This window comes from Lynx canadensis, chromosome D4 (assembly GCF_007474595.2).
Source record: "Lynx canadensis isolate LIC74 chromosome D4, mLynCan4.pri.v2, whole genome shotgun sequence".
In the NCBI taxonomy this organism is placed as follows: domain Eukaryota; kingdom Metazoa; phylum Chordata; class Mammalia; order Carnivora; family Felidae; genus Lynx; species Lynx canadensis.
The window spans coordinates 91180343-91204048 of record NC_044315.2 but is presented as its reverse complement, the minus strand read 5'-3'; the positions used below and the strand labels follow the sequence as shown (position 1 = coordinate 91204048).

The window sequence follows — 23706 nt, the reverse complement described above, 5'->3', positions numbered from 1 at the left end:
GTGCAGAGACCAGGGGCCTCGCTCGAGCCAAACTACATGATTCATTTTCAAGAAACTGGGTTTTGGCTGCCTTGCCAGTTCCCTCTGTTTGAAAGTTATTTCCATTAAAGCATTCTGGAGGGTCGAGGATATTTTTCAGCGGACAGGGCTCATGCTGAGCTTTATGGCAGTTACTGTGTTTCTGAGCCACCGGTTTTAACGTGGAAATGACTACTTGTGCGAAGCGTGTGCCACGGGGCTCACGACTTGAGTCTGGGGGCCAGGGAGTCGGGCTGAGTCTCTCTCGCCCAGCGCACGTGGAGGCCTCGGAGGCACAGACGGAAAATGGGAGGAGCCTTTGGGGCCAACCGGGCCTGCCCGGTCCGTGAACATACGTGAGAGGGACCTTGGAGCCAAAGCCCCGTGAACGGGGCCTCCTTCGTCGCTGTGGGGTGTGGCAAGCTCACGGGCCTCAGTTGCTCCTTCTGTGCCGAGTGTCTGTTAGCTCAATCTGTTACTCATCAGGTTCAGCCCACAGCTTCTCAGACGTACACATCCTGGGCTTTAGCAACCGGGCTCCACGGAACAGGATGGCCAGGGGTGAAACCCGGGGCTCTGCATTTTAAACCCACGTCCTGGCTGCCCGTGGGCTGACCGCGGGCCCGTTGAGGTTTTCTGGGTGTGCAGAACCCCATCCACTGGTGCAAACCCGTTCAGTCCGTGCTGTGCCGCTGGTGGCCACCAGCCGCCCGCGGTCACTGGGTGCTTGCCGTGTGGCGAGTGCAGGTGAGGGACGGAATCTTAATTTTTGCGTAGTTGTGATGAATTTTAAGTTGATAGTAAATCGTCAAGGTCATGAGCCTGGTCGGGATTTACACCCGGGATTTCGTTTGCCTGTCTCTCAAACCATTTAAAGATTCCCACTACGATGGGGGGGTGGGTGGGGGGAATATAGTTAGCTATTTCATGTTTGGGCATTCAGAGTGTCTCAGAGATTCTTTTTTCAGAGCTGGGAAAAAAAAAAAAAAAGTCCCCAGACCCCACACAAGGGAATGGGATCGAAGTATCAGCCGCCCATCCGGTCTACCTCTCGAAGCGTCTATGCACAAAGGAACTGTCACCTTTCCAGAAGCCTCCATGGTATTTCCGAAGTGGCTAGAGCAGCCACTACGTGGTCTCAGGAAGGCTGGCACCACCCAAGCTTACTCCTGTTTGCACCTGAATCAGACTCTGCCAGTTCAGGGGCCACCTGCCGGCAGCTCTGCAGGACCCCATCCATGTCCCTTCGTCACCCTCCGGCCCCGTGCAGTGGAATGTGCCCGTTGACATCCCCACACTCAGGCCACCGGGAACAGTCTGTCCCTGCAGGGGCCCAGGAGCCGTCTCAGCGCCTACAGACGCCCCCCCCCCCCCCATCCCGGCACAGCTGCTCAGTGCCCAGAGTGACAGAGACTTTCCTGCCCATTGACTCACGCAGCCCGGAGGGGACAGCAGACGGGTGCAGAGTCTTGCTGGAGCAGTCGGTCTCATCCCAAAGAGGAGGAGGGAAAGTAGGTCAGCCATTTGAATTAGGCAATGAGCTGACCCCACAGGCCCTCCTGCCCCCAAAGCTAATTTTTCTCGAAGAGACCCGACAGGCAGCCACTCAGATCCACAACTCCGTGTGTGCTGGAACTTACGTAAAGCCGCACGTCCCTTCTGAGCGAGCAGCATGGCTTCCCTGACCCCGGCTCAGGTATAAAGGTGCAGAGACAACCAGCTCGAGTGCCCTAAGCTGGGACGGCGTCACGGGGGGTGAGTGATGGAGACCGAGAGCCAGCCGTGGAGCTGGGAAGGCTGGTCCAAATCCCAGCTGGGACACATCATTTTTCTTTCTTTCTTTTTTTTGAAATTTTTTTTCAATGTTTATTTATTTATTTTGAGAGAGAGAGAGAGAGAGAGAGAGAGAGAGGCAGAGTGGAGGAGAGGCAGAGAGAGGGAGACACGGAATCCGAAACAGGCTCCGGGCTCTGAGCTGTCAGCGCAGAGCCCGATGCGGGGCTCGAACCCATAAACCGTGAGGTCATGACCTGAGCCGAAGTCGGACGCTTGACCGACTGAGCCACCCAGGCGCCCCCAGCCGGGACACTCGTGCCCCGCCGTGAAGCGGAGGTGACAGCGTCCACGTTCCAGGCTCCTTGCAAGAACACAACCGGGTTTCGCGTCTCAAGCACTTACGTAGCGCCGGGCGGAGGGCAGACGCGCAATTCCCGGCATCTGTTACTTGCACTGTGCAGTCACCTCTGTATCTTGGAAGCAGCCGTTCGCTGTGAGAACAAAGACCGAACCAGCAGCCTGGAGCCCGGGGCTCGCAGTGCTTGGCCCCACACGGTGCTGATCCGGGGTTTCCATGCTGTCGTCACTCTGGTGAGTGTCCGCGGAGTACAAAATCATGACGCGGTCGAGAGCGTTCTATCAGCTGTAAAACGACATGCAACCAGAAGGGAAGATTTACAGTCGCTGGATGACCCTGTCACTTCTTCCGGTGACGTTGACTTAAGATTGAGCTTCGGACAAGTGCAGCCCCTGCCCCCTCAAAAGACCGTCAACCCAATTGAAAATCTGCTGTTGTTTTAATGTGTTTATAAAGTAAACAAAACAGGGGCGCCTGGGTAGCTCAGTGGGTTGAGTCCGACTCCTGACTGTGGCTCGGGTCACGATCTCCGTTCGTGGGATCAAGCCCTGTGTTGGGCTCTGTGCTGACGACGTGGAGCCTGCTTGGGATTCTCTCTTTCCCTCTCCCTCTCTCTCTCTGCACCCCCCCCCCCCAAATAAATAAACTTAAACAAAAGTGAACAAAACAAAACAGCATGCTTTGTATCTAGGATGCCCAGTTGCTGGTCTGAATAAAAGCCAATCGTTTGTGAACACAGCCCCAGACCCCACAGGGAGAGGTGACAGTGAGCCTCACTGTCCCTGGCGCCTCAGTCAAGCACTGTGACAAGGGACCCGCGTCTCTGGGTGTTTGCTGAGGGCCTGAGGTGATGTCATTGACACTTAGCCCGGCTTTGAAGTTCTACAGTTTGATGCCGATAAGGGCCTGTTGGTCAACACGCCCTGAATTCCCGAAGGTGACCACGCAGGAGGGGCTGGGCACGTAGGAGGGATTCACACCCAACGAAAGTATCGCTGAGCATAAGCTGAGTTTTGAGAGGCTCTCAGACAAGAAAACCCCGGGGCAGGGTCCCTGCGGCTCTCAGACGCACGCGAAATGCAAGGAAAGGGGTTTTCCCCCAAACATCCACCCAGCACTGTTGCCCTCCTCCTCTAGCACATCTGGAATAGCTCCTTTTCCACGGGACCGTCCTTCAAATATCTGAAGACAGCTGTTTAGAAAAGACAGCTTCTTAGGAAAGCAGATGGCCGCCCCACAGGAAATCTGGGCTTTTAAAATGGATAAGGGGAAGAGTCTGGCTCCCATCCCCCCACGAGGGCTGGCTATCTCACTGAAACCTTCTGGGGAAAGATCGCGGCCCGCTTCTGGGCCTCCAGGAAGTAGGCCAAGGTCAGGTACCTGCTTAGGGGCACGGCTAAGTGTTCAATGACGACTCTTTACGGAGAAAGGCCCAGATTCACAGCGTCTGCCAATTTCCGTGGTGTAAATGCTCCCACCGTGGCCAGTTTTAAGACGCACATTTCAAGAAGCCAGCTGTTGTGAGTCTGGACACGCCAGCACCGGCCCAACGCTGAACCCCTCGTAGCATCCGGCCAGTGAGCAGACCTCGAGACGAACACCACACTGGATCTTCCAGAGTCTGCAGAGGTAACAGAGAGGGGCCGACTGGTGACAGCGGGGGGCTCCTACCAGCTCCGAAATCATGCCCAGTGCCCAGCCCCCTGAGTGCCTGAGGCTCGCACGCCACTGGGCACCTCCCCGTTTGGCTCCCCCCGTGCCAGCCGAAGACCGATCGATATTAGCAAACGTGGGCCGAGGGCCTTCTGTGTGCCAGACCACGAGGGGGTTTGTTATCCCGCCAGATCCCCGTGATTGGTCGGTCCTAGGAGTGTCCCTGTTCTACAGACGAGACACAGGAAAGTCAAGTATCTTGGCCAAGGTGTGCGATCACTTGTGTTCCCGTGCGTCTCGCTCCGCAGTCAGGGAAGGGGGTCAGCGTGGGTGCGTGGGGTCAGTGCAGTGAGACGGCACGGTGGAGGGGTGGCGGCCGTGGGTGCCCGCAGCGGAATGGCCGGGGCGGGGACAGAGACCCAAGGTCGCCCCCCGACTTACCCTCTCCTCTCCCCCCGCCACCCCCCACCCCCTGCACAAAATCCACAGTTGCCCTGCGTGGAGTGCCAGGGGCGGGCGGGGGGGGGGCGGGCTGCAGTTGAGATGTCAGGAGGGGAAAGTCTGCAACCGGGGTTCTGCTGGTTCCCATTAAGACAAATCTCCTTGTTGACAAAAATAAAGGGGCCCGAATCGACGCCAGCATTTGCCCTCGGCTGGTTGCTTTTATTCTCCAGCAAGGAGCTGGATCCCGGCTCCCAGCCCTCGGGCTTCAAAGGGGGAAATTCCTAAGCGGGTAGGGGCTTTGGCGGGGTGCCCTGGTGCCCCCCGGGGGGAGCCGCTGGAGATGCCAGGCCCAGGGTCTCATTAGCGTCTCACACATTCTGTCTCATTTTCCTTGGCACAGAGTCTGGACTTCTCCGTAGCTGAGAGGTGGGACGTGAATGCCCAGTGGACGGACGGTCGTGGCCGCAGCTCGGGCTGCGGAGCCGGCGTTTTCTGGGCTCGGGCAGGTTGGCAAGATGGAGGTGCCACCTCTGAGTGTGGAGCTCACGGTGCCGGGCCCGTGGGGGGTGGGCCCCCGTATCCCTGGGCTGTGGCCGAGCCCTCAGCCTCTGCCTCCCCCTTTCTCCTAGTGTCTCTCCTCCACACGTCTCTTATGAAGACGCTTGTCAGGGACGTAGGGCCACCCCTGCCTCTCCGAGCCCGCCCTCTTCTCCCCCCAGGCTGGTGCTTATCCCCAGCCCATTTAGGGGAGCTCGGGCCCAGTGCCCTCTCCTGCACGCACCCCACTGGCCAAGTGAGGGGAAAGATGCCCCAGGCGTCACTGGGCCATGTCAGCTAAGGGGCCTGGACACAAGCCACACCTGCCACCTGGTACGTCCCCCTCCCCAGACCCTCTCCAGGTGCCCCATGCTCTGGGCCTGTCCACCTGGCCTGGAGGCCTCAGGTGTATTAGTGTCCTTGCTGTCATAACAAATACGCCGGGTGCCTTGAGACACACAGATTCAATTTCTCCCCGTCTCGGAGGCCAAAACCCGAGATCGAGGTGTCTGAAGGGCGGCGCTCCTGGCCGAGGCTGCGGGGGAGGGGCCTTCCTTGTCTCTCCCGGCTTCTGGTGGCCCCAGATGTTCTCTGACTCGTGGCAGTTACTGCAGTCTCTGCCTGAACCGTCCTATCGCCCTGCCTTCTGTTTGCCTGTCTTTAATCCCCTCTGTCTTCCTCTTCCAAGGACACTTGCTGTGGCATTTAGGGCCCAGCTGGCCAAACCAAGATGATCTCCTTATCTCAGGGCCCTTAGCTTAAGCACATCTGCACAGACCCTTTTCCCAAATAAGGTCACATTGTAGGTTCTGGGGATTAGGGCTTGGAATTGTCTCTGGGAACCGCTGTCAGCCTCCCACGGCCAGACCTACCCAGGATGCCCCTGTTAGCTCTGCACCCACTCTTCCTGTGAGCTCCTGCCCTGTCCCCACCCCCCCGCCCCCCGCCCTGAGTGTCAGGGCGGATCTGATCTGTACCGTTTCTGCTGGAAGGCCCCACGGGCAGAGTGAACAACCTGGGGGTGCGGGGGGAAGGCTTGGGATAGGACCCCGGCTTCTCCACTTAAGAACCTGACAGCTCTGGGGCCCATCTCCCCATGCTCCGGGCTTGAATTCTGACCTGCACGTTAGGGATGCTCTTTGTATCATGAGGATTAGAGACAGTCGGCCCGGGTCAGTTCTTGCCACGGCTCCACCCCCGCCCCCCGACTCACATACCCGTACCCCCAAGTCTCGCGCCTACTTGCCCCGGCTCGGCTCGCGGACTGTGCTCAAGGGTTCCGGGGGGGCAAATGAGTTTGATTTCTGGGTTTGGGAGACTCATTTAAATTTCTCTATCCCCTCTTATTTCCTCTTATGGAAGAAAATTTAATCTGGGAGCTATTTCCATTGAAAACATTGGTTTAATACTAAAAATGAAAACAAATAAAACTAGGCCCTCCTGGAAAAAACAACAGTCCCGGGCAGAGTTTGGCACACCCGGGCAATGTGCCGTCGCACGCACGGCTCCACTGAGCTCCCTCGTCCCTTTGCCAGCTTGGGTCCTGCCGATGGGGACGTCGCCTGCTCTCAGGACACGGGAGTGCTGGGGTTTTCTGCACCTGAGCGGGATGGCCAGCAGGTGCCGCTGACCCCTTGTTCCAGACCGTGGCTGGCTGCCGTGTCTTCTCGGCCTCCCCGGTGGGGATGACGTGACCACTCCGGGGCCCTGGTGGGTTGATTGTGGCCCTTGGAAACGGGACCTTGTTTAAAAGGACGAGAGGCTGAGGTCCGAGTCAGCCCCGCACACCCAGAAGGCCCTCTTCCGCAGGCTTCGTGGACACTTCCACCTTTGCCTCCCAAAGTGGGGGTCGTGGGCTGGGGAAGATCCAGTTAGGTCCCACGTGGGGTGCCATCACACGCACCCCAGAACCGCCATCTGAACCCGGGGGACGGCCCGCCGACCACCGGCAGCTCTCTCCACCCGCACACACGGTTCTTTACAAGAGGCAGCCGTAGAGAGCTGTCCAGCTGACATTTCCCCTGGGCTGCAAACTCAGCCTTGCTCTAGAAAACATTCCCTGGGAGGGCGGCGAGCCCAGCTCGTCACAGGCTGGAAGATGCGTCCCTGCGTCGCGCCGTCTGGATAATTGCAAACGCTCTCTCCACGTTTAGGGTCTTACTGGCTGTCCGTCATGGCCTGTTTTGCCTGGAATTCCTGTTACTTTGCAGAGTTCACTTGGCCCCTGAGAGGAACATCGAGGTGCAGTAAAACCAGGCCCTCGTGGGCTTGGGGGGAACAAAGCGCCGTCCCGGCTGACTCAGCCACCGGGGTGCCTTGTGCCCCGCCGGGTTCGCTGCCCGGTTCCTGCGCTCCCCGGGGCGGCCCCCTGGCCGTGGAGAACCTGCTTTCCTGGCCTTCCGCTGGTGCCCTGCAGCCCCGACGCAAATCTCCAGCCTCCTGCAGGCTTGTCTGGTCTGAAGGATGACGGCCCGTGACTGCGGACTGGTCTGCTCCTGTAGGGTGGTGGTCCCGGCACCCTTGGGTCCTGGGTGTGAGCTCCGGGAGGAAATGGCTGCCAGAGATGTCAGGACTCGGGGTTGGCGGGTGCGGGAGGGACCTTCTCTTGTCAGAGCGGTGGAAGGTTCCATGTGGGCGGAGGAGAGCCTCCTGGGGGACCCCACGGAACGTGAGGTGGAATCAGGGTGGCCCTGGGGTTCCGCGTGAGAATGAGGACCAGAGCTCTAGATCCCGATTCCCCGGCTCTTTGCAGCACAGCCTCTGTGCACTGTCTGGTCCGCTCAGCAAATCAGACGGTGGGCCGGGCCCGGGATGCCGAGGTCAAGCCCCACAGCCGCCCTGCCGGAGCTGGAGGGACGTCCGCACACGGCCACACGGCCCTCCAGGCCCGGCTCCCGCCCACAGTGCTCAGGTGTACCTGCTCGCCCGCAGGCTGTTCACAAAGACTGAGACGTGTTCCTCTGCACCCCCTGGGCACCTCGGGCAGGGGCTCCTGAAGCAGGGCAGGGGCACTCGTCCACAGAGAGTGTGGGGAGGGAGAAACGAGGACCCGGGAAGGACTCGGGAGCCTTCATAGGAGGCGGCGGGTCTCAGCCTGTGTGCTGCCCCCCTTCCCCCCAGCGTGGTCGGCATCACAGACGCACAGCTCCGTATGCACCAGGGGAGCGAGATTCCGGAGGGCTGGCCCAGCAGTCAGGGTGAGATGCCATCAGAGGCCCCTCCTGCTGGACGTGGTCCCACCCCCACCCCCACGGGCGTTAGAATGCCCTTATTGTTCTGGAAAACACAGTGCCCTGGATTTCTCCAAAAGGCCCACAGACTGGGATTGCCAAGGTATTGTGTGCTGAATTGCGCCCCCTCGTTCCCCCGTGGAAGCCCTAACCCTGTGTCCCCCCCTCCCCCCCCAGAATTGACTGTGGTGACAGGTCCTTTCAAGAGGAGACTAAGGTTAAAAAGAAAGTCATTTTCGTTGTAGGGTAAACTCATCCAATATGACTGGTTGTCCTTGTAGGAAGAGATTGGGGGCACATACATGCTAAGAGGGCGGACGGGGACCAGGGAGGGGGAGAAGGCCCCAGAAGCACCAGGACAGCTGGATGTGGGGCCCCAGCAGACTGCCGCCCTGGGGAGCCCAGCTTTGGCCTGTTGTTGGGCCCACCCAGCCCTGTCTCTGCCCTCTTACGCCGAGTCCAAGTTGAACGAGGAGCATGATGGAAACAGGATGACGAAGGACATGCCGTGTCCTTGGCCTTTAAAGCAGTGAGTTTTGGGGCTCCTGGGGGGGGGGCCAGGCTCCTGGGGGGCTCCGTTGGTTAAGCGTCCGACCTCGGCTCAGGTCATGATCTCGCGGTTCGTGGGTTCGAGCCCCACATTGGGCTCTGTGCTGATGGCTCAGCTTTGGATTCTGTGTCTCCCTCTCTCTGCCTCTCCCCTGCTCATGCTCTGTCTCTCTCTGTCTCAAAAATAAGTAAACATTAAAAAAATTATAAGTAATGATTTTTGCTAGTAATTGTTCGGAAGTTACCCTGGGATTAATAGCACTTGGCCCCCAGGGTGGAAGGAGAGCCCTGCGGTGTGCTGAGCCTCACAGCTGCACAGGGCAGGGGTGGGGTCCCCAGAGCCGGCAGGGCCACCCCTCTGCAGACAGCCTCCCCCAGGGTCACACCCAGTGAGGCACCTCGTGAGGCAGGAGGGTCTCTGCTCAGGTCTGGCTCATCCACACCCTGCTGTTGGAACTCTTCCCTCAGAGGGAGGGTCCTTGCTCTGCTGACTGGGGGTTTGGGAGGAAGACAGGCCAGCTGGCTGTGGGGGTGTGTGGGAGGGGGTTGGGCTGGGGGGACGGGGAGCAGAGAGGGAGGGGCACTGGCATCTCCGAGGCCTTCCTGGCTCACCTTCTTTTTTCATTTTTATTTTTATTTTTTTTAAAAATGCTTTTAATGTTTATTTATTTGGGGGGCATGCGCACACACACGCACACGCGCGCACACACACACACACACACACACACACACACACACGAGTACAAGTGGGGGAGGGGCAAAGAGAGAGGGAGACACAGAATCCGAAGCAGGCTCCAGGCTCTGAGCTGTCAGCACAGAGCCCGACGCGGGGCTCGAACTCACGGACCGTGAGATCATGACCTGAGCCGAAGTCCGTCGTTTAACCGACTGAGCTCCCCCTGCCCCCGCCCACCGGCGCCCCATCACCTTCTCATCTATGTTCTACTGGGTCCGTGGATGTGGGGTCCCTCTTCCCTGCTTCTCAGATAACAAAACCGAGGAGCAGAGGGGAGAATTCACCTGTGGCTGCCGCTGGGGCCCTAGCTGAGTCGGCCGCTCCCATCCCAGGACACCACCTGCAGGTGTGGGATGCGGGGTAGGAGCGTCATCCCTGGGTGGCCAGAGGGAACCCAGCCCCAGGCTGTGGACAGGTGTGGGGGCCACTCATCTGCTGGGCCGCAGCCCCCCAGACGCCTTGGGCCCACCTGGGTGCCCCAGCGGACCGTGAACTCTCGGAGGGCAAGCAGACACCCGGGTCCCTCCCACCTGTCCGTGGGGCCGTGAGCTTCCACCCGCATTGGGGAAAGGAGGGCGGGAACCCGGCTGCCCTGGAAGGCTTCTCGGGAACGGGCCGGCCCTTTCCCAGCCAGGCAATGACTCTGGGAGGCTGAGTGGCCCCTTAAGATGGGAGGCTGGCGGCTGCAACAGCCCAGGGGAGGGCGATACCTGGTGCTCGCGTGGACGCTCTGTGGAGAACCACAACTCCGCTGCGTAGATAGTCAGTAGAAGAACTTATGGCAGCAGGGGGCACGTTGGGTGGTCGGATCGCAGGTGCAGAGCTCGGGGCACATCTGGCCTGTCCCGTTCTTCACCGGGCACCGCGGGAAGTATACTGCGACCGTGACCGGGGTGCACAAAGCCCCGGATCTTGGTGAGTCCCTCCCATGGCCAAATGCCACGACTGGAGGTACAGGCACCGGGATGGGCCAGACTGGAACCTGGCACGAATTACAGAAGATGTGGGCTGACAGGCGGCCACTCCCCACACAGGTGATGACCGAGTCTCTGTGCAGCTGTCAGGCCCACGCCAAAGGGACCCGAGTGTGTTGCTCACTGCAGACTCTGTAGGGCCCAGAGCAAATTAAACAGTTCTCAAAGGCCGTCTGTTTTAATCCGTTACGGGAGGGTCCGGGGGATGCTGGGCTTGGGGTCAACCACCACCAGTCACTGTTGCGTGAACCCGGGCGAGGTGATCAGCATGTTTCGCGCCCAAAAGGGACATCTGGGTGCAAACTCTGGCTGCGGCACACATGAGCTGGTACTTTGGGTAAGTCCCCGCACCCTGTTGGGTCCCCCGTGGGGTGGCTGACCTTTTCACTGTGCTCACTGGAATTCAAATCGTGACTCAGACAGTCAAGTTGTTCTAAGTCCTGGCCTGGCAGGTCAGGCCGCTCAGTTAAGGGACTTTTCTCTGCATTTCCTGGCGGCATGGAAACTGGCCTCCCCACCCAGCTCCGGGCTTGGATGGAATGGAGACGCACCTTCATCAGCTTGGCCAAGACATCACACCCCTTGCTCTCCAGGGTTAGGATAACGTCTGTCCTGTCTGCTCAGGGCCACGAGGGGCAAGCTTTCTGCGCATCACTGAGAGGGACTCCGGGTGGCTGCCTGATGGAGGCGCACGTGACTGTCCGAGAAGTGCCATATGTCCTTGGGGAAAAGCTAGAACCCCGAAAGTTTGTACTATTTCCTGGTAGCCAGGCCACTGACCTGTGTCAGCACCCCAAGTCATGGAGAGAGGCTGGCCTTCCCACTGGTGGGGGGCACTCTCGGGGCCTGACAGGGCTGGGGCTGGGGGCTCAGAAGTGTCAGGTAGAATCTCATTAAGGTGCATACAAGTAAAGGACCAGCTCTAGCTTACATACACACACACACACACACACACACGCGCGCGCGCGCGCCCCTCATGCATAAACACGAGCATGCACACCACTCACACACACAATTCGGATCATACATACGACTTACACAGAAAAAAACAACAACAACAAAGAAATATAAAAACCGGAAAGAACAATTTGCTTTACTTAATGTCCCCCAAACATCTCCCCTCTGTCTGTGCGGCCCTCCCCACGCATTAGTGGCACCAGGAAGGGCACATGTGGCAGATAGGGAGCCGAGCTGCTCAGCGGTCAGCCGCCACCTGCCACCCACACCAGAAGCCGCACGTGGCCATCCGTCCCAGCAAAGCTAAGTACGCCCCACCCCCACCCCAAGTCCCCGTTTCTGGAATGGTGGGCAGGACAGGGCGTTTGGGGAATCTCGCACCAGTCTGGAGATGTAACAGGGAGCGGCCCCGGCCCTGGCCCAGCACCCCTGGGGGAACTGTGTGCTCTAGGGGGTCCGGATTGGACGGCTCAGGAATGGCGAGCCCCTGAAAACGCCTTCGCCCCTTCTCTTTGTAAGAAGGGCCCTGCAGTTGTCCCAGACGGGAGGCTTTCTGGGCTGAGGAGCCTGGTAGAAGGGGCAGCCTGCCGTCCAGTCCAGCGGGCCCTCCCCAGGGCTTAAAGAAGTGAAGGCGGGCGCCCGGCGGGAGTCCCCAGGGCAGTGGGTCCCGACCCCTCACCCCTTTGCCCGCTGTCACCTCCCCGAGGGGCACCTTCCCTCTGATTTCCTTTTGTTGCAGAGGGGTCACGGGGGAGGGGGGAGGGCGCGGGAGGGAGCGAGGAGGGGCGTGGTGGTGGTGGTGGTGGTGGTGGGTTGCCGCCGACCTCGCCTGATTCAGATCCCAGATGTGCAACCTCCAGGCTCCTTCTGGGACCCTTGGGAGGTCAGACCCTAACTTGGGCTCCCACGCCCAATCCTCAGTGAGGGGGAAGGTGGAGGGCGGGTCCTCCGGGCGGGTTGACAAGTCGGCCTCAGTCTTGGGCGCCCCGATCTGGCTGAATTGGAAGTTCAGTCTCCACCCAGAAGAGGAGCTCGGAGCTCGTCCACGTAAAAGAAAAAGTTGGGCTGAGCGGCAACTTTTTTTTTTTTTTTTTTTTTCCCCAGCCCAGAGTGAGCAAACCCGGGGCCCCTCCACGCTGGCTCCCCGGGTGGGCCAGGTGCGGGCACCTGGGCGGGGAGAGCGGGGGGCCCGGGGGAGCGGCGCGGGGCGCGTCCGCGCGCGCTCGCGGAGAGCCGGCCGCCGCCCCCGCCCCGCGCCCGCGCCCGCCCCGGGCCCGCCCCTTCCTCGCCGCGACTCGCCCGCCGGCCCCGCCCCCTCGCCCGCGGCGCCCAGTGGGAGGCGGGGGCCGGCCCGGCCGAGCGCGGCGCCGGGCTCTGATTTGCTGCGGGCGCGGGGGATCGACAGCCGCGGCGGGTGCCTTCCAGGGGGGAGGGAGGGAGGACTAGGGGGGAAAAGAGCACGGCGCCCAAGGCGAGGTCGGCACTCTCCGTCCCCGCGGCTGGCGCAGGACCTCGCTCGAGCGGAGCGCGCACGGGGAGCGGGTCGCGGGGCGGCGGCGGCGAGGAGGCGGCGAGAAGGAGTCGGAGGGGGCGAGGAGGCGAGGGCGGCGAGCCGAGCGGGGTCCCGGCCGCCCCGCGGGCCAAGGTCGACCCCCCGCGCGTGGGCGAGCGCGCCAGCCGGCCCCGGCGCGAGGGCCACCGCCACAAAGAGAACGCCGGCGGCTGCTCCCCATGACTTCCTAGAGCGCGCGGTCCCCGCCGAGTCCGCTCCCTCCCGGGCCGCGCCCCGCGCCCCCGTGCGTCCCCGCGCGCCCCGACCCGCGCCCCGCCGGCATGGACGTCCACACCCGCTGGAAAGCGCGCAGCCCGCCGCGCCCGGGCGCCCCGCTGCTGTCCCCACCGCTGCTGCTGCTGCTGCTGCTGCTGCTGTGGGCGCCGCCTCTGAGCCGCGCAGGTAAGGCGCTGGGGCGCGGGGGCGGCTGTCATTCCCGGCCCCCGCCGGCCTCCGGGGCGCTCTCCCCCCTCCACCCCCCCCCCCCCACCGCCACCCGCGAGCTCGGGGAACGCGAGGGCCGCCTCTCCGAATGCCAGCCTTGGGGCCCGGGGAGGGAGACGCGCCAGCGCGGTACCCCTGCGCGCCAGAGGGCCGGCCGGGTGGGGCCGCGGCGCGCGCGGAGGAAGGGCCTGGCGCTGGATCGGCGAGAGGGTCTGTCCCCGAGGCCGGCAAACTTTGTCCCGAAACTTAGGATCTCCGTCCCACATCACTCGCGCCGGCAGAACTTCCTCTCCCGAAAACTGGAAAGGGTCGCCCCCTAGAGTCGCAGCCTGTCAATTCCGGCCGGGCTCCTGGGGCGGGGTGGGGGGGAGACACTGGCCCCCGGCCTGGGAATCCCAGAAGCCACAGCCCCTCCAGCCCTGCTCCGAATCCCCCCCCCCCACCTCCTGACCCCGGGGAGGCAGTTGTTCTTGGGTTTGCCTCCCAGAGATGGGGTTTGCGGGGCAGAGCTGGGAGGTGGTGGTGGCGTCTGGGCAGAGAGGCTCAGATGGTCCACAGATGGGGCCCTTGCCTGCCAGAGGTCTGACTTGGAAGGAGCCCCCTCCCCTGGGCGCCTGCCTGGACTCTTGTAGCTCTGACTCCCTTCCACTCAGCTTCCTGATGGGACCGTGGCTTCTAAGCATCACCTTGGTGGTTACCTGTGGGATGGGTCTTTGCACAGCCTCAGACATCGGAGGTCTCAGAATGTCCCAAGTCCCCACTAACAAGCCTGGAGACGAGGCTCAGAGTTGATGGTGCGAGGTCAGGGGAATTGGGGGGCCCAGCTGGCCAGCCGCTCCACCGCCCGCCCCCTTGTCCCCGCCACTTTGTAATTTGAAGCCATGTGGGAAGAATCACTTTCCATGCTACACTTCCCGATTGAGATACCCTTTCCCTTTTTCCTGGCGCAATGGGTGTGTGGTGGGCCAAAGAGAATGAGCAGGAGTTGGGGTGTCCAGCCAGCACGGGCCTGTGGGAGCCGAGGGGTGCCTAGCCCAGCTCTGGGGACTTGCTCTCTCATCCCTGGGCTGCCACCAACGTGCCCAAGGTCCTGGGCTAAATGACTCCCCCCACCCCCACGCCCCGGGGATCAGTGGAAGGCGGGGGGGGGGGGGGACAACTGTGGCCTCCGGGAAGGTGATCTGGAGTCGATGGGGGCCCCATGGTGGCCGAGGGCCTTAGCCCCGTCCTGCTCCTCAGATGGGCTTTCCCCAGGAACACAGGACGGAACCCTTCAGGGGAGTCGTCACCCCCAAAAGCCGGGGCCGGGTGCAGGCTGGGGCTCGTGCCTTTGGCGGTTTTGCAGTGGGCCCCCAGCTCCATTCCCGGGCTCTGTCTGCGCCTGCAGTCCCTGCCCCCTCTCCGACCCCCTCTTTCCCGAGGGCGGCCCCTTGGAAGCAGAAACGTGGCAGAGGGGATGGGGCAGCAGCCTGGCCCCTGGCCCGGGAGTTGCTCATTTGGCTTTTGGTCAGAAAGACCGTTAGAAGCATGTGAAGAAGCCGCTTTCCTGAGCGGGTTTCCCAGACCCGTCCCACCTCCCAGGGCGGGACCCGTCTCGAAGTCATGGGCAGTGCGTGGCCAAGGAGGGCGGCTGTCCACCGCAGATGCGGGCAGGCGGGAGCGGTCCTCCCAGGCGCCTGTCCTTTTCTCCGTTGTGGGATGAGCCAGATGTTTTCCGAGTTTTCTCTGAACATGGCTCTTTTTCCTACCTTCTCCTTGGCCAAGTGTGTGAAGGAACGAAAAGTTAAGATTGCATTTGGGGCCCTTTAACATTGTAACGGGTGGAGGGGAGTATGTGAAATGAAACGTGACCCCAATATTTGGAAATTGAGGTCATCTCCTCGGCCCGTCATTGGCTGAGTCCAGTCACGTGCCTGCTTCTTGCAATAATTTTGTGGGAAGAGTCGTCCAAGCTTTGTGGGACTTGACAGATACGAAACGGTTAAATTTCCTCTGACTCAATCAAGTTGGCTGGAAAGACATCCTTTTCCATCCTTCCCCCTTTCCCTCCTCCCCAGAAGAGAGCAGTCAGTGGGAGGAGTTCAGAGGCCAGGCTGGCTCCCTGGAGCCCTGTCCCTCATCTGGTCCAGATCTCAGTGGCTGGAGGGGCCGGAGCTGTGGTCACTGCCCAGTGGCTCTGACCACCCAGCGGGGGCCCCAGGCAGGAGTTTCTTCGGGTGCGGGGCATGAAGTCCCTTCTCCTGTGATGTTGCTCCAGGGCTGTTCCTGGGGTGCCGGCCAGAGCCTGCCCCGTTACCCCACCCTTCAGATATTTCTGGACAAGCACCGCGGCCACGCCCTAGCCCAGCACAGCTGATGCCCGCCTGCCCCGCCCCTGCCTTCTGGCCGTCTGGCCCTGCCTCCTCCCTGGATCACAGACACTGTTGGCTGGAGCTGAGGGGGTGGGGAGCAGACTGTCCCCCCCTCTCCCCCACCCCCTTAATAACAGAACAGTTAGAGGGCAGACTAGCGATGATCACCTACACCCTGAGGCACCCTGGGTTTGCATTTAAGGAGCAAAGCAGGGTCCCGTTCCCACCCCCCCCTCCCCGCTCCAGACCACTGCATGTGTTAACTGCACATCACAACGGATGTGCTGGCATCTGCCTGGCCCTGTGCCCGCATCATGTCACCGGACCCTCCCACAGGCCTGCAAGATGCGGGAGTCCAGGTTCTGGGTCTGTGTGACCTCTGCATCTGGGCACTGAGCGAGGGTCTCCTTTCTGCTTAGCATGGCCGCGCCTTAGCGCCTTTGACTTAAGGAGGGAGGGGGGGATACCTTTTCACTTCACATCCATTTATCAGCTCTCCCTGGGGGACGCCTGGTGCCCAGAGCAGCAGATGCAGGGGGAGGGGGCGGTCCTGCCACATGTGCGCCCCCCCTTCACCCTGGGGCGAAGGATGAGTTGCCTTTGGCCAACAGTGTTTAGGTCCCGACTTCCTCCGTCCCTTATCCCTCCCTCCCTCCCTCCCTCCCTCCCTCCTTTTTCACTGGAATGCCTTCAAGAGGAACCAGATTGAAAGCAGTCTACACTGTCCTGTTCCTTCTCTTTAGTTGGCCTTTCGCTCATCTGCATGACCTACCTGGACCCGGAAGGCCTTTGCACCCTGGCCTGGAGGGTTATGGGAGGACGGAGGTGAGCGGGGGCGGGCTTCTCGGTGCAGGAGCCCCCAAGTCCTCTGGGCAGCACGTGTGTCTGTTTCACTGTTCATTTTGGTGCCAAGTGTCACTTTAAATCATCTGGGAGGGTTGGTCCCATTGGGGAGACCTGGGGAAGCTTCCTGGAGGAGGTGACACTAAACTTGGCCTTTTCCTTCTTCTTCTTCCCCTCCCTTAGCAGGTGCCTTCATCCACCTCTGGCTTTACTCCTCTCCACCCCTCCTTCTTGGCAGGACATCCCAAACTCTGCTCTGGTGTTCCGTGTTCTCTGGGGCTGCTTCCCTTGGCTGGAAAGCCCCTCATTAGCTTGGTTGGCAGGGCGCCCCCAGCACCGCTTGTCCAGGGAGGCGGTGCCAGCAGAAGTGGCTGCAGTGACAAAAGAGGGGGTCTCTTGGGGGACGAGTGGAGACCTGGGGGGCTGCCCTAACTCTCTCTGCCCGTGTGCGGGGACCCGTGTGCCAACTGACAGTCTCAGCTCGGGTGGGGCGCCTCTGGCCACGACTTTGGGTTCCTGTGCTGGGGATGGGCAGTTAGATGTGAGGGGAGATGAGCCCCAGGAGCAGTGTGGGCAGCTGGGAGGTCAGTGCCAACTGAGCATTTGCCTCAGCTTTCCCCTCCGGAAAGTGGGGAGAATTGCTTTGACAGTTGCTCGTGTGGAATGTGCCTGATGCACAGTGAGCCCCCGAGTTACGTAGGACGTTATTCCGCGAGCTCTTCTGGGTGGTATTTCTGCAGAAGGGACAGAGCACAGTTGCCACGATGGGCTTTAAATGTGACTGTTCCCGAAGAAGTGCAGCGGAAGGAGGCTCGGTCATCCCGCTGAGTAAGGGTGGGACCCCGTCTGCGTGGTGGGGACGCTTTCCCACCCGCCTCACCTCCTGGGCTCATGTGGCCAGGCCACGTGTGGCAACATGTGCGGAAATGTGCTACGAGCCCCTTTGAGGGCGGTACGCCCGTGTGCGTGTCTGTGTGTGCGTGTGGGAGCAGGTGCGTGTGTGTGATGTGCCCACGCGCGGGGACCCACGTGTCTGTGCGAGTGTCGGTGCGCCTGCGCGTGCCTGTGTTTGCGTGGTTTCCCGAGGCTGTCCTGTGTGCCGGGCCTGGTGTGTGTGGGGAGCCGGGGACCAGGTGACATTTCTCTCCTTGCCGTGAGCCACGCCCGCCCGATGGGCGGTGCTGAGATGAACCGTGGCCGTGGAGCCCGCAGGGGGAACACCGGGGCTGCGGGTCCTGCTTCGGGGCCAGCGGGGTCCTGCTGGGCCTGATCATTTGATGACATGTTTTTCCTCACAGGGGGGCAGTATGACACCAGGGTTTCTCTTTTCCTCCTTATTTTTGTTCCCCCGGATGAGCCACTCCTCCGGTGTCCGATGTCCGCACTTTCTGGCCTGGCTCGGTGGGAGGGGAGCCTGAGGTCCTGAAGGCGGAGCCTGCTTTGGCCCTTCTCACGGGCAGACGTGCCCTTGCTGTGGGCACAGCGTGAGGACTGGGATGTGGGTGATGCTCGGGGCGGGCGGCTGGAGCCGGCCAGCCTGGGTTTGCTTCCCCGCGGCTCCCCTCCTACCAACCGTGCATTTAGCCTCCCCTTGCCTCAGTTTCCCTTTTTTTTTTTTAAGAAGGGGGTGACGATCACGTGTCCTGCAGGAGTTTTGGGGAGGGCTCGATGCATAACACGTGCAGAGCGCAGAGTAAGCTCAGTATCCACTTTGCGTTTCCAGGGCCCTGAGGCGACACGAAGCCGTGTTAGGGGTCTGGTGCCGGGCGCCTGGCTCTGCTCACTGGCTGGCTGTGTGAGTGGCTCCCTGTCTCTCCTGTGGGCAGTGGCGCCCGTGTCCCCCTCCCGGGAGAAACAGGAGAACACGTGGCATGGGAAATGTCCCCCGGTGAGTGAACGAGACCAGCTCACGAGCCTGTGTGACTGACCACGATGGCTGGTGCACCAGGAGGGTTTTCTCTGCGGTGGGTGCAGGTGGCCGCTTTGCAGACCCAGACGCTGTTTTTGCGCCAGCCCCGCGGAGGTGGCTGGAGAGCCATTTATGGAATGAATGAACGCCCGGGCGGACGTGAGTGGATGTGCGTGGACGTGTGGTCGTGGGGGGTCACACGGTCTGACGCATCACCCCATCAGCTTTGACTCACCCAGTAGTTTTTCTGGCCGATTCCCATCCTAAGTAATAACCCCACATTAGAAGCGAACGTCGCCATTCTTCGGTGACTCAGACCCAAGAGATGGACCCAGTCTGACCCAGTTTCTCCAAAATCTCCTTCTGCGGAGCTCCAGGGGGCACTGCGACGTCTGCGTGCAGGACTCGGAGGGTCCGTTTGTTTTCTGATGCCAGGACCTGTGTTTCATGCCTGGGACTGTCACTCTTCTGGCCTGGTCTTCCCTGCCAGCACTTTGGCAATAGGGATCCTCATGTCTTCTGTCGTTTTACCGAACGCCACAAATGTGTGCCTACACCAGGAGTGACTTCCATGTTTAACCTCCCAGCCTGCGTTGTAAAAAGAGCGATCTCTCAATGACAGAGGGCGTTTCAACCCAACTGGAAGGTGGGAAGTAATCGTCTTGCATCCTGCCGAGGGTGACTGAGAGGCGCAGCGGGCAGCTCCGGGGGCGGCGCTGCCCGGGAGAGGGGTCCCAGGGAACCGCAGGAGAGGCTGGCCCTTGCCGGGAGTGGCCGCGCTTAGGCCGGAAGTGTTTGCGGACCTCTAACGCGATCTAGGTCTGGGCCGGGCACGGGCGGCAGGTGCAGGCGAGCGTCCCTGCAGCACAGGAACTTCCGGCGCGGTGCGCAAATCGGACTCCAGAACAGGTGATTGTGTCCAGGAAGTGCGAAGTGGGAGGTAGTGAAACATTGGCCAGCAGGGAGGGAGTGCTATCGACCAATCAGAGAGAGGCACTAGCCGTCCCCCATTGGGGCGCTGGCCAATCAGAGGGAGGTACCTACCAGCTCCACGAGGCGCTGGCCAATCAGAGGGAGGTACCTACCAGCTCTACCGGGTGCTGGCCAATCAGAGGCCAGCCTGCTTTGTCAGGCCCCCGTGGTTGTTGGGGTCGGGCCCTGGGTGAGTTTGCCCTCCTGCTGGTGTAGGACCCTCACCGGTGCTGGTGAGATGCCATTCTCAGATCCAGGCGAGGGGGTCTCGGCAGTTTCTGGCTTTTGTTTCTGACCTTGTGCTTGAAAGTGAGGTCTGCGCCTCCCGCCCACGGTCCCAGGTGGGTAGCCTGGGAGCCTCTGCCTCGGGTCTCCTCCTTACTGATCCTGGGCTGGTCTGTTCCCAGGGCACTGCGCCTGGCTGAAGGTCAAGACCTTCCTGGGGAGGACAGGGGGTGGCTGTGCGTCCAGTGGGCCCTTGGTGCCCTGGCCAGCTTGGGTCGGTTCCCGGAACCCGGGTGTGGGGACAGCCGGGAGCCCAGAGCCCTGAGCCCTGCGCAGGGGCGGGCAGTGCAGGGAGCTGAGGGACAAGGAAGGGCCGCCTGGACCTCAGTGTGGTTCAGGGAAGCCAGAGCAATGTTTATGCCTCTGGGGAAGGTGTTTTCTCACGTCCTCAGTGTGTGCCCAGGCTGCAGTGACCGCGATCTCTTTCCTGTTCGGTTTCTTCTTTGCTTTTCCCAGTTCTGTGTTTTCTGGACACAGCGTGAGATGCTTAGGGGAGCCCCGGCTTCCTCCGGGGGCTGCTTCTGCGAGCCAGCTCCCTCGTGGACGCCGCGTCCTCCTGAGGACAGTGTGGCCCGGCCTCAGCCGGTTTCATGCAGGGGAGGAAGGGACGGCGTCCCCCGTGCCTCCTGGGCCAGAGAGTGCTCGCCCACCAGAGGGCCCGGGTGGCTGGCGCTTTCTAGGATGGAGGTGTGGGAACAGGATTTCCAAACGGGGTTATTTTCCAGGGACTTATTTTGTTGTTCAGATTTATAGTTTAAATAAGGCCCGTTGCACTCAGTTCTGCTGGGAGAGTGGCTAGGTTTCACTGACCGCAGGGAGTGTGTGGGTCCTCCTTGGCCACCCAGTGTGGTGGGGCCGGCTTGGGGGGTGGGCACTGCTGGTGAGGCGGGCAGGGGGCTCCAGGGGAGGCCCTGGGGTCAGCCCGAGCTGGAGAGGGCGGGACAGGCCAGCGCTCTCTCAGGGTCGGCCTCCCTCACCTGAATAGGTAGGCTGTAGGCTTCCGCATAAATGGTGGGGGGGCGCCTACAAGGGGAGCAGGGCCGGGAGGGACGAGGAGGGGGCAGAGGCTCCCCCTCCCTGTGTCTGCCCTGCATTCTTCCGGGTGGCCCCACCTTCCAGAAGCAGCGATTGGGGGAAACGTCAAAGGTAACACAACTCCCCATAATCCACACGGGGTCGAGTGGTGTCAGCGGCGGCTAACCTCGTGCCATCCAGCCCCCCTCCCCAACCCCGGTGACCATGGCACTGGCCCCTGACATCACGTCACGCTCAGCTGGAGACTCTGCCCAGCACGTTCAGCATGAGTACTTCCCTCTCTGTGACGTGTCCGTGTGGGAGGGAGGATGCACGGTTGAGTTCAGAATTCAGGGGCCTGGAGAGGCGGGTCGTGCGGCCGATGGCCACGCTCTCGGTTCCCTCGGGAGCTGGGAGGGCAGGGTGCTCGCGTCTTACCTATCCCGAGTGCCTGGGCTCAGCACGGGTGCCGAGGCACCTCTGAGCGCCTCTTTGTGCCTCAGTTTCCCCATCTGTGAAATGGGCATAGAAGCGTCACCTGTCTCAGAAGACTGTTGGAAGGGCGGGGGGATGTCACACAGGAATTGCACCGTCACAGTGCCGGCTCTCACAGTTATTATTGCCGTGTGGTAAGTGCAGGGCGTCAGTATACATGGGTAGATGCAGGGGAGCTCATTCGGGCCGCGGAGCTGGGCCACAGGGGCTCATGAAGGTGCCGCGGGAGAGAACTCAGACCTCACCCTTCTTGGTGCTCCTTAGGCCCAAGGAGGACGTGGGCTGGGCTCCTGAGCTCTGGACCGTCCACCTGTTGCAGGCCCTGAGTGGGACACTCCCGAGACAGGAGGACACCGGCAGCGCTGTTCCTGCGTGGCCCCGCGTCCCCGGGGCGCAAGGCTGCTGCCCAGAGCTGGCTGGGGCCAAACAGCAGAGCAGGGTGCACAGGCAGGCGAGGCTCGGTCTGCAGGCTGTGGGTGGGGTCCCCTCCCGGCCGCCCCAGCGCCTGTGCGGCTGTCACTCAGCTGTAGCACGGCTTCCCCCAACCCTCAGGAATGTCCTCGCCCCAAGGGCTGGTCCCAAGGCTGCAGCTTTGCTGGCGTTTTGCAGAGGGTTGGAGTTCTCCGGGTCTGGGGCCCTGGCTTGCCTGGTGCTTTCTGGGACTGATTGGGAGCCAAGGAGGCGGGCGAGCAGGTCTGGTTTCCTGCGAGGTGGGGCTTTGAGTGGGCTCCACTGGGGATCCCCGAGGACGAGAGCAGACGACGGAGCCCGGGTCTGCACCTCCCCCGGCCCCCGCTCTTCCCGTCCCTCCCGAAGTCTGCCACGTCTCTGGCTTTGAAAGGGAAGTTCAGGGGATGAGTGTGGGAGACACCGATGAGCCAGCACACAGGGCCTAGGACAGCGGCTTCAGGCTGTCCACCCTTCTGCGGCATTGAATACCAGGGAACTACCGGGGGCCCATTTCCTTGGCCCAGCAGGGCGAGGCCGGGACGGCGGACATGCCCGGGCTCCTGGGGAAGGAATGGGATGTCTTACTGGGAGTCGGTGGTCTGGCCTCTGCCCTGGGGGTTGTTTTGCAGATGAATCAACTCAGAACTAGAGGGCTTGGGGGTTCCTGGGGTCAAAGGCTGCCGAGAAGTGGTGCCCTGGCATCCAGGCCCCATGTCTCACGGCTGGGAGGGGAGCCCAGTGGTCTTGGGTGTGCACCGTGAGGGGATGGCATTGAACCTCACAGATTCGTCCCGGGACCCGCGGGGCTGGAGCATCTCAGGTCTGTCCAGGGCGGGTTTGGTGGCTGCCATTTGCCAGACACCTCACGGCAGCACCCACGGTGGAAAGTGCTGGAACCCAGCCTCCAGAGCCTGTGGGTTTCACCCTTATGCCACAAACCGCAGGGCCTTCGAGCTTCCGAAAGCTTCCTTGCTCACCGGAGATAAGCGAAAGTCACTTCAAGGTGGAGACCCTCTCCGTTTCCCTCATTTCGTTGCCTTCTGATTGTGTCAGTGACACGAGGACCGGCATGGGGAGGGGGGAGCATGCTGGGGGCAGCGCAGGCCAGGCCCGAGGTGGGTCTCCCGGCTCGGAACCAGCCGGCCCTTTCCCTCCCTGCGGCGCCGCAGGCCTGTCCCTGTGGACAGGTGCTGGGAGGGCTGCTGTGCGGGGGCTGGAGGGCACATGCTGGCGGGTTCTTACCACCCCCCCCAACCCTGAGAGGGCTGGGGACGTGGGGACAGGCCGATTGGCCTGACTGTCCTGCAGGCTGTGGGGCCCACCCACCATTCTAATCGGCCGGAGGGCAGCTGAGGGACAGTCAGACCCTGGGCTCCACAGGCCTCTCCTTGGGAACAGAGGCGGGAACAGCATGTGACCCAGGTGGGAGGTGTGCTTGCTTGAGAAGTTTCTCTGAAGGCCAAGGGTGAGAGTCTCTAGGACTTTTCTTCCTTCCGTTTCCCGTCTCCTGAGGGCTTCTGTGTATCGTTTTGTCCTGATGACATCCTTCCAAGGGAAAAGGTGTCCTCTCTATCCCCCAGGCCAGGAGACTGAGGCCCACAGAAACCCCAGCGCTAGTAAGTGGCAGAGTTGGGGCCCTCGATAGCGTTTCCGTTATGGAACTCCCATGTATCCAGGCCCTGTGTGGGGAGTCGGAGTCCAGAGGGTAGACCTCACAGCCAGGGGAGGGGCTTTCGGCCCCATCGGAGGCATGACCACCGCCTTCTTCTCTGGGGTCTTCATCTAGGTAACAGGCGGCTGACGGGGGAGGTTGGTGAAGCCTGGGGACCATCGTGGGTGACCTCTCTGCCCGCCGTGTGCCTCCCCAGGTCCTGGTTGGTGGCGGGTGCCGGGCCCAAGGGCAGGATGAAGCCAGCCTGGGTCCTGGGCCCCACGGCGCCCTCCTCATACTTCTTAGATGAGGTCTGTGGGATTAGGTCTAGCGCCCTGCGTTCGGCTGCGAGGCCAGTGTTTGTACGAGGGGTGAGCTGCCCTGGTCTGACTCATTCTTTCCATTTAACTGGGAAGGAAAGAGAGGGGGAGAGGATCCTAGCCAGGTAGGTCTTGCCTGTTTAATGTCAGTTGACACACGATGAAAGGGGCATGTGGGGCTCTATCTG

At 61.5% G+C, this 23706-nt stretch overlaps 1 protein-coding gene across 1 annotated transcript in view; it reads left to right on the top strand.

Annotated features, from left to right (window-relative positions):
* Positions 1 to 13065: 13065 nt before the first annotated feature.
* COL5A1 (collagen type V alpha 1 chain) overlaps positions 13066 to 23706 on the top strand; it is a 148662-nt gene continuing 138021 nt past the window's right edge. The window contains 1 exon segment of the mRNA XM_030293787.1: positions 13066 to 13186. Within this exon segment, the coding sequence (XP_030149647.1) occupies positions 13066 to 13186 (121 nt within the window).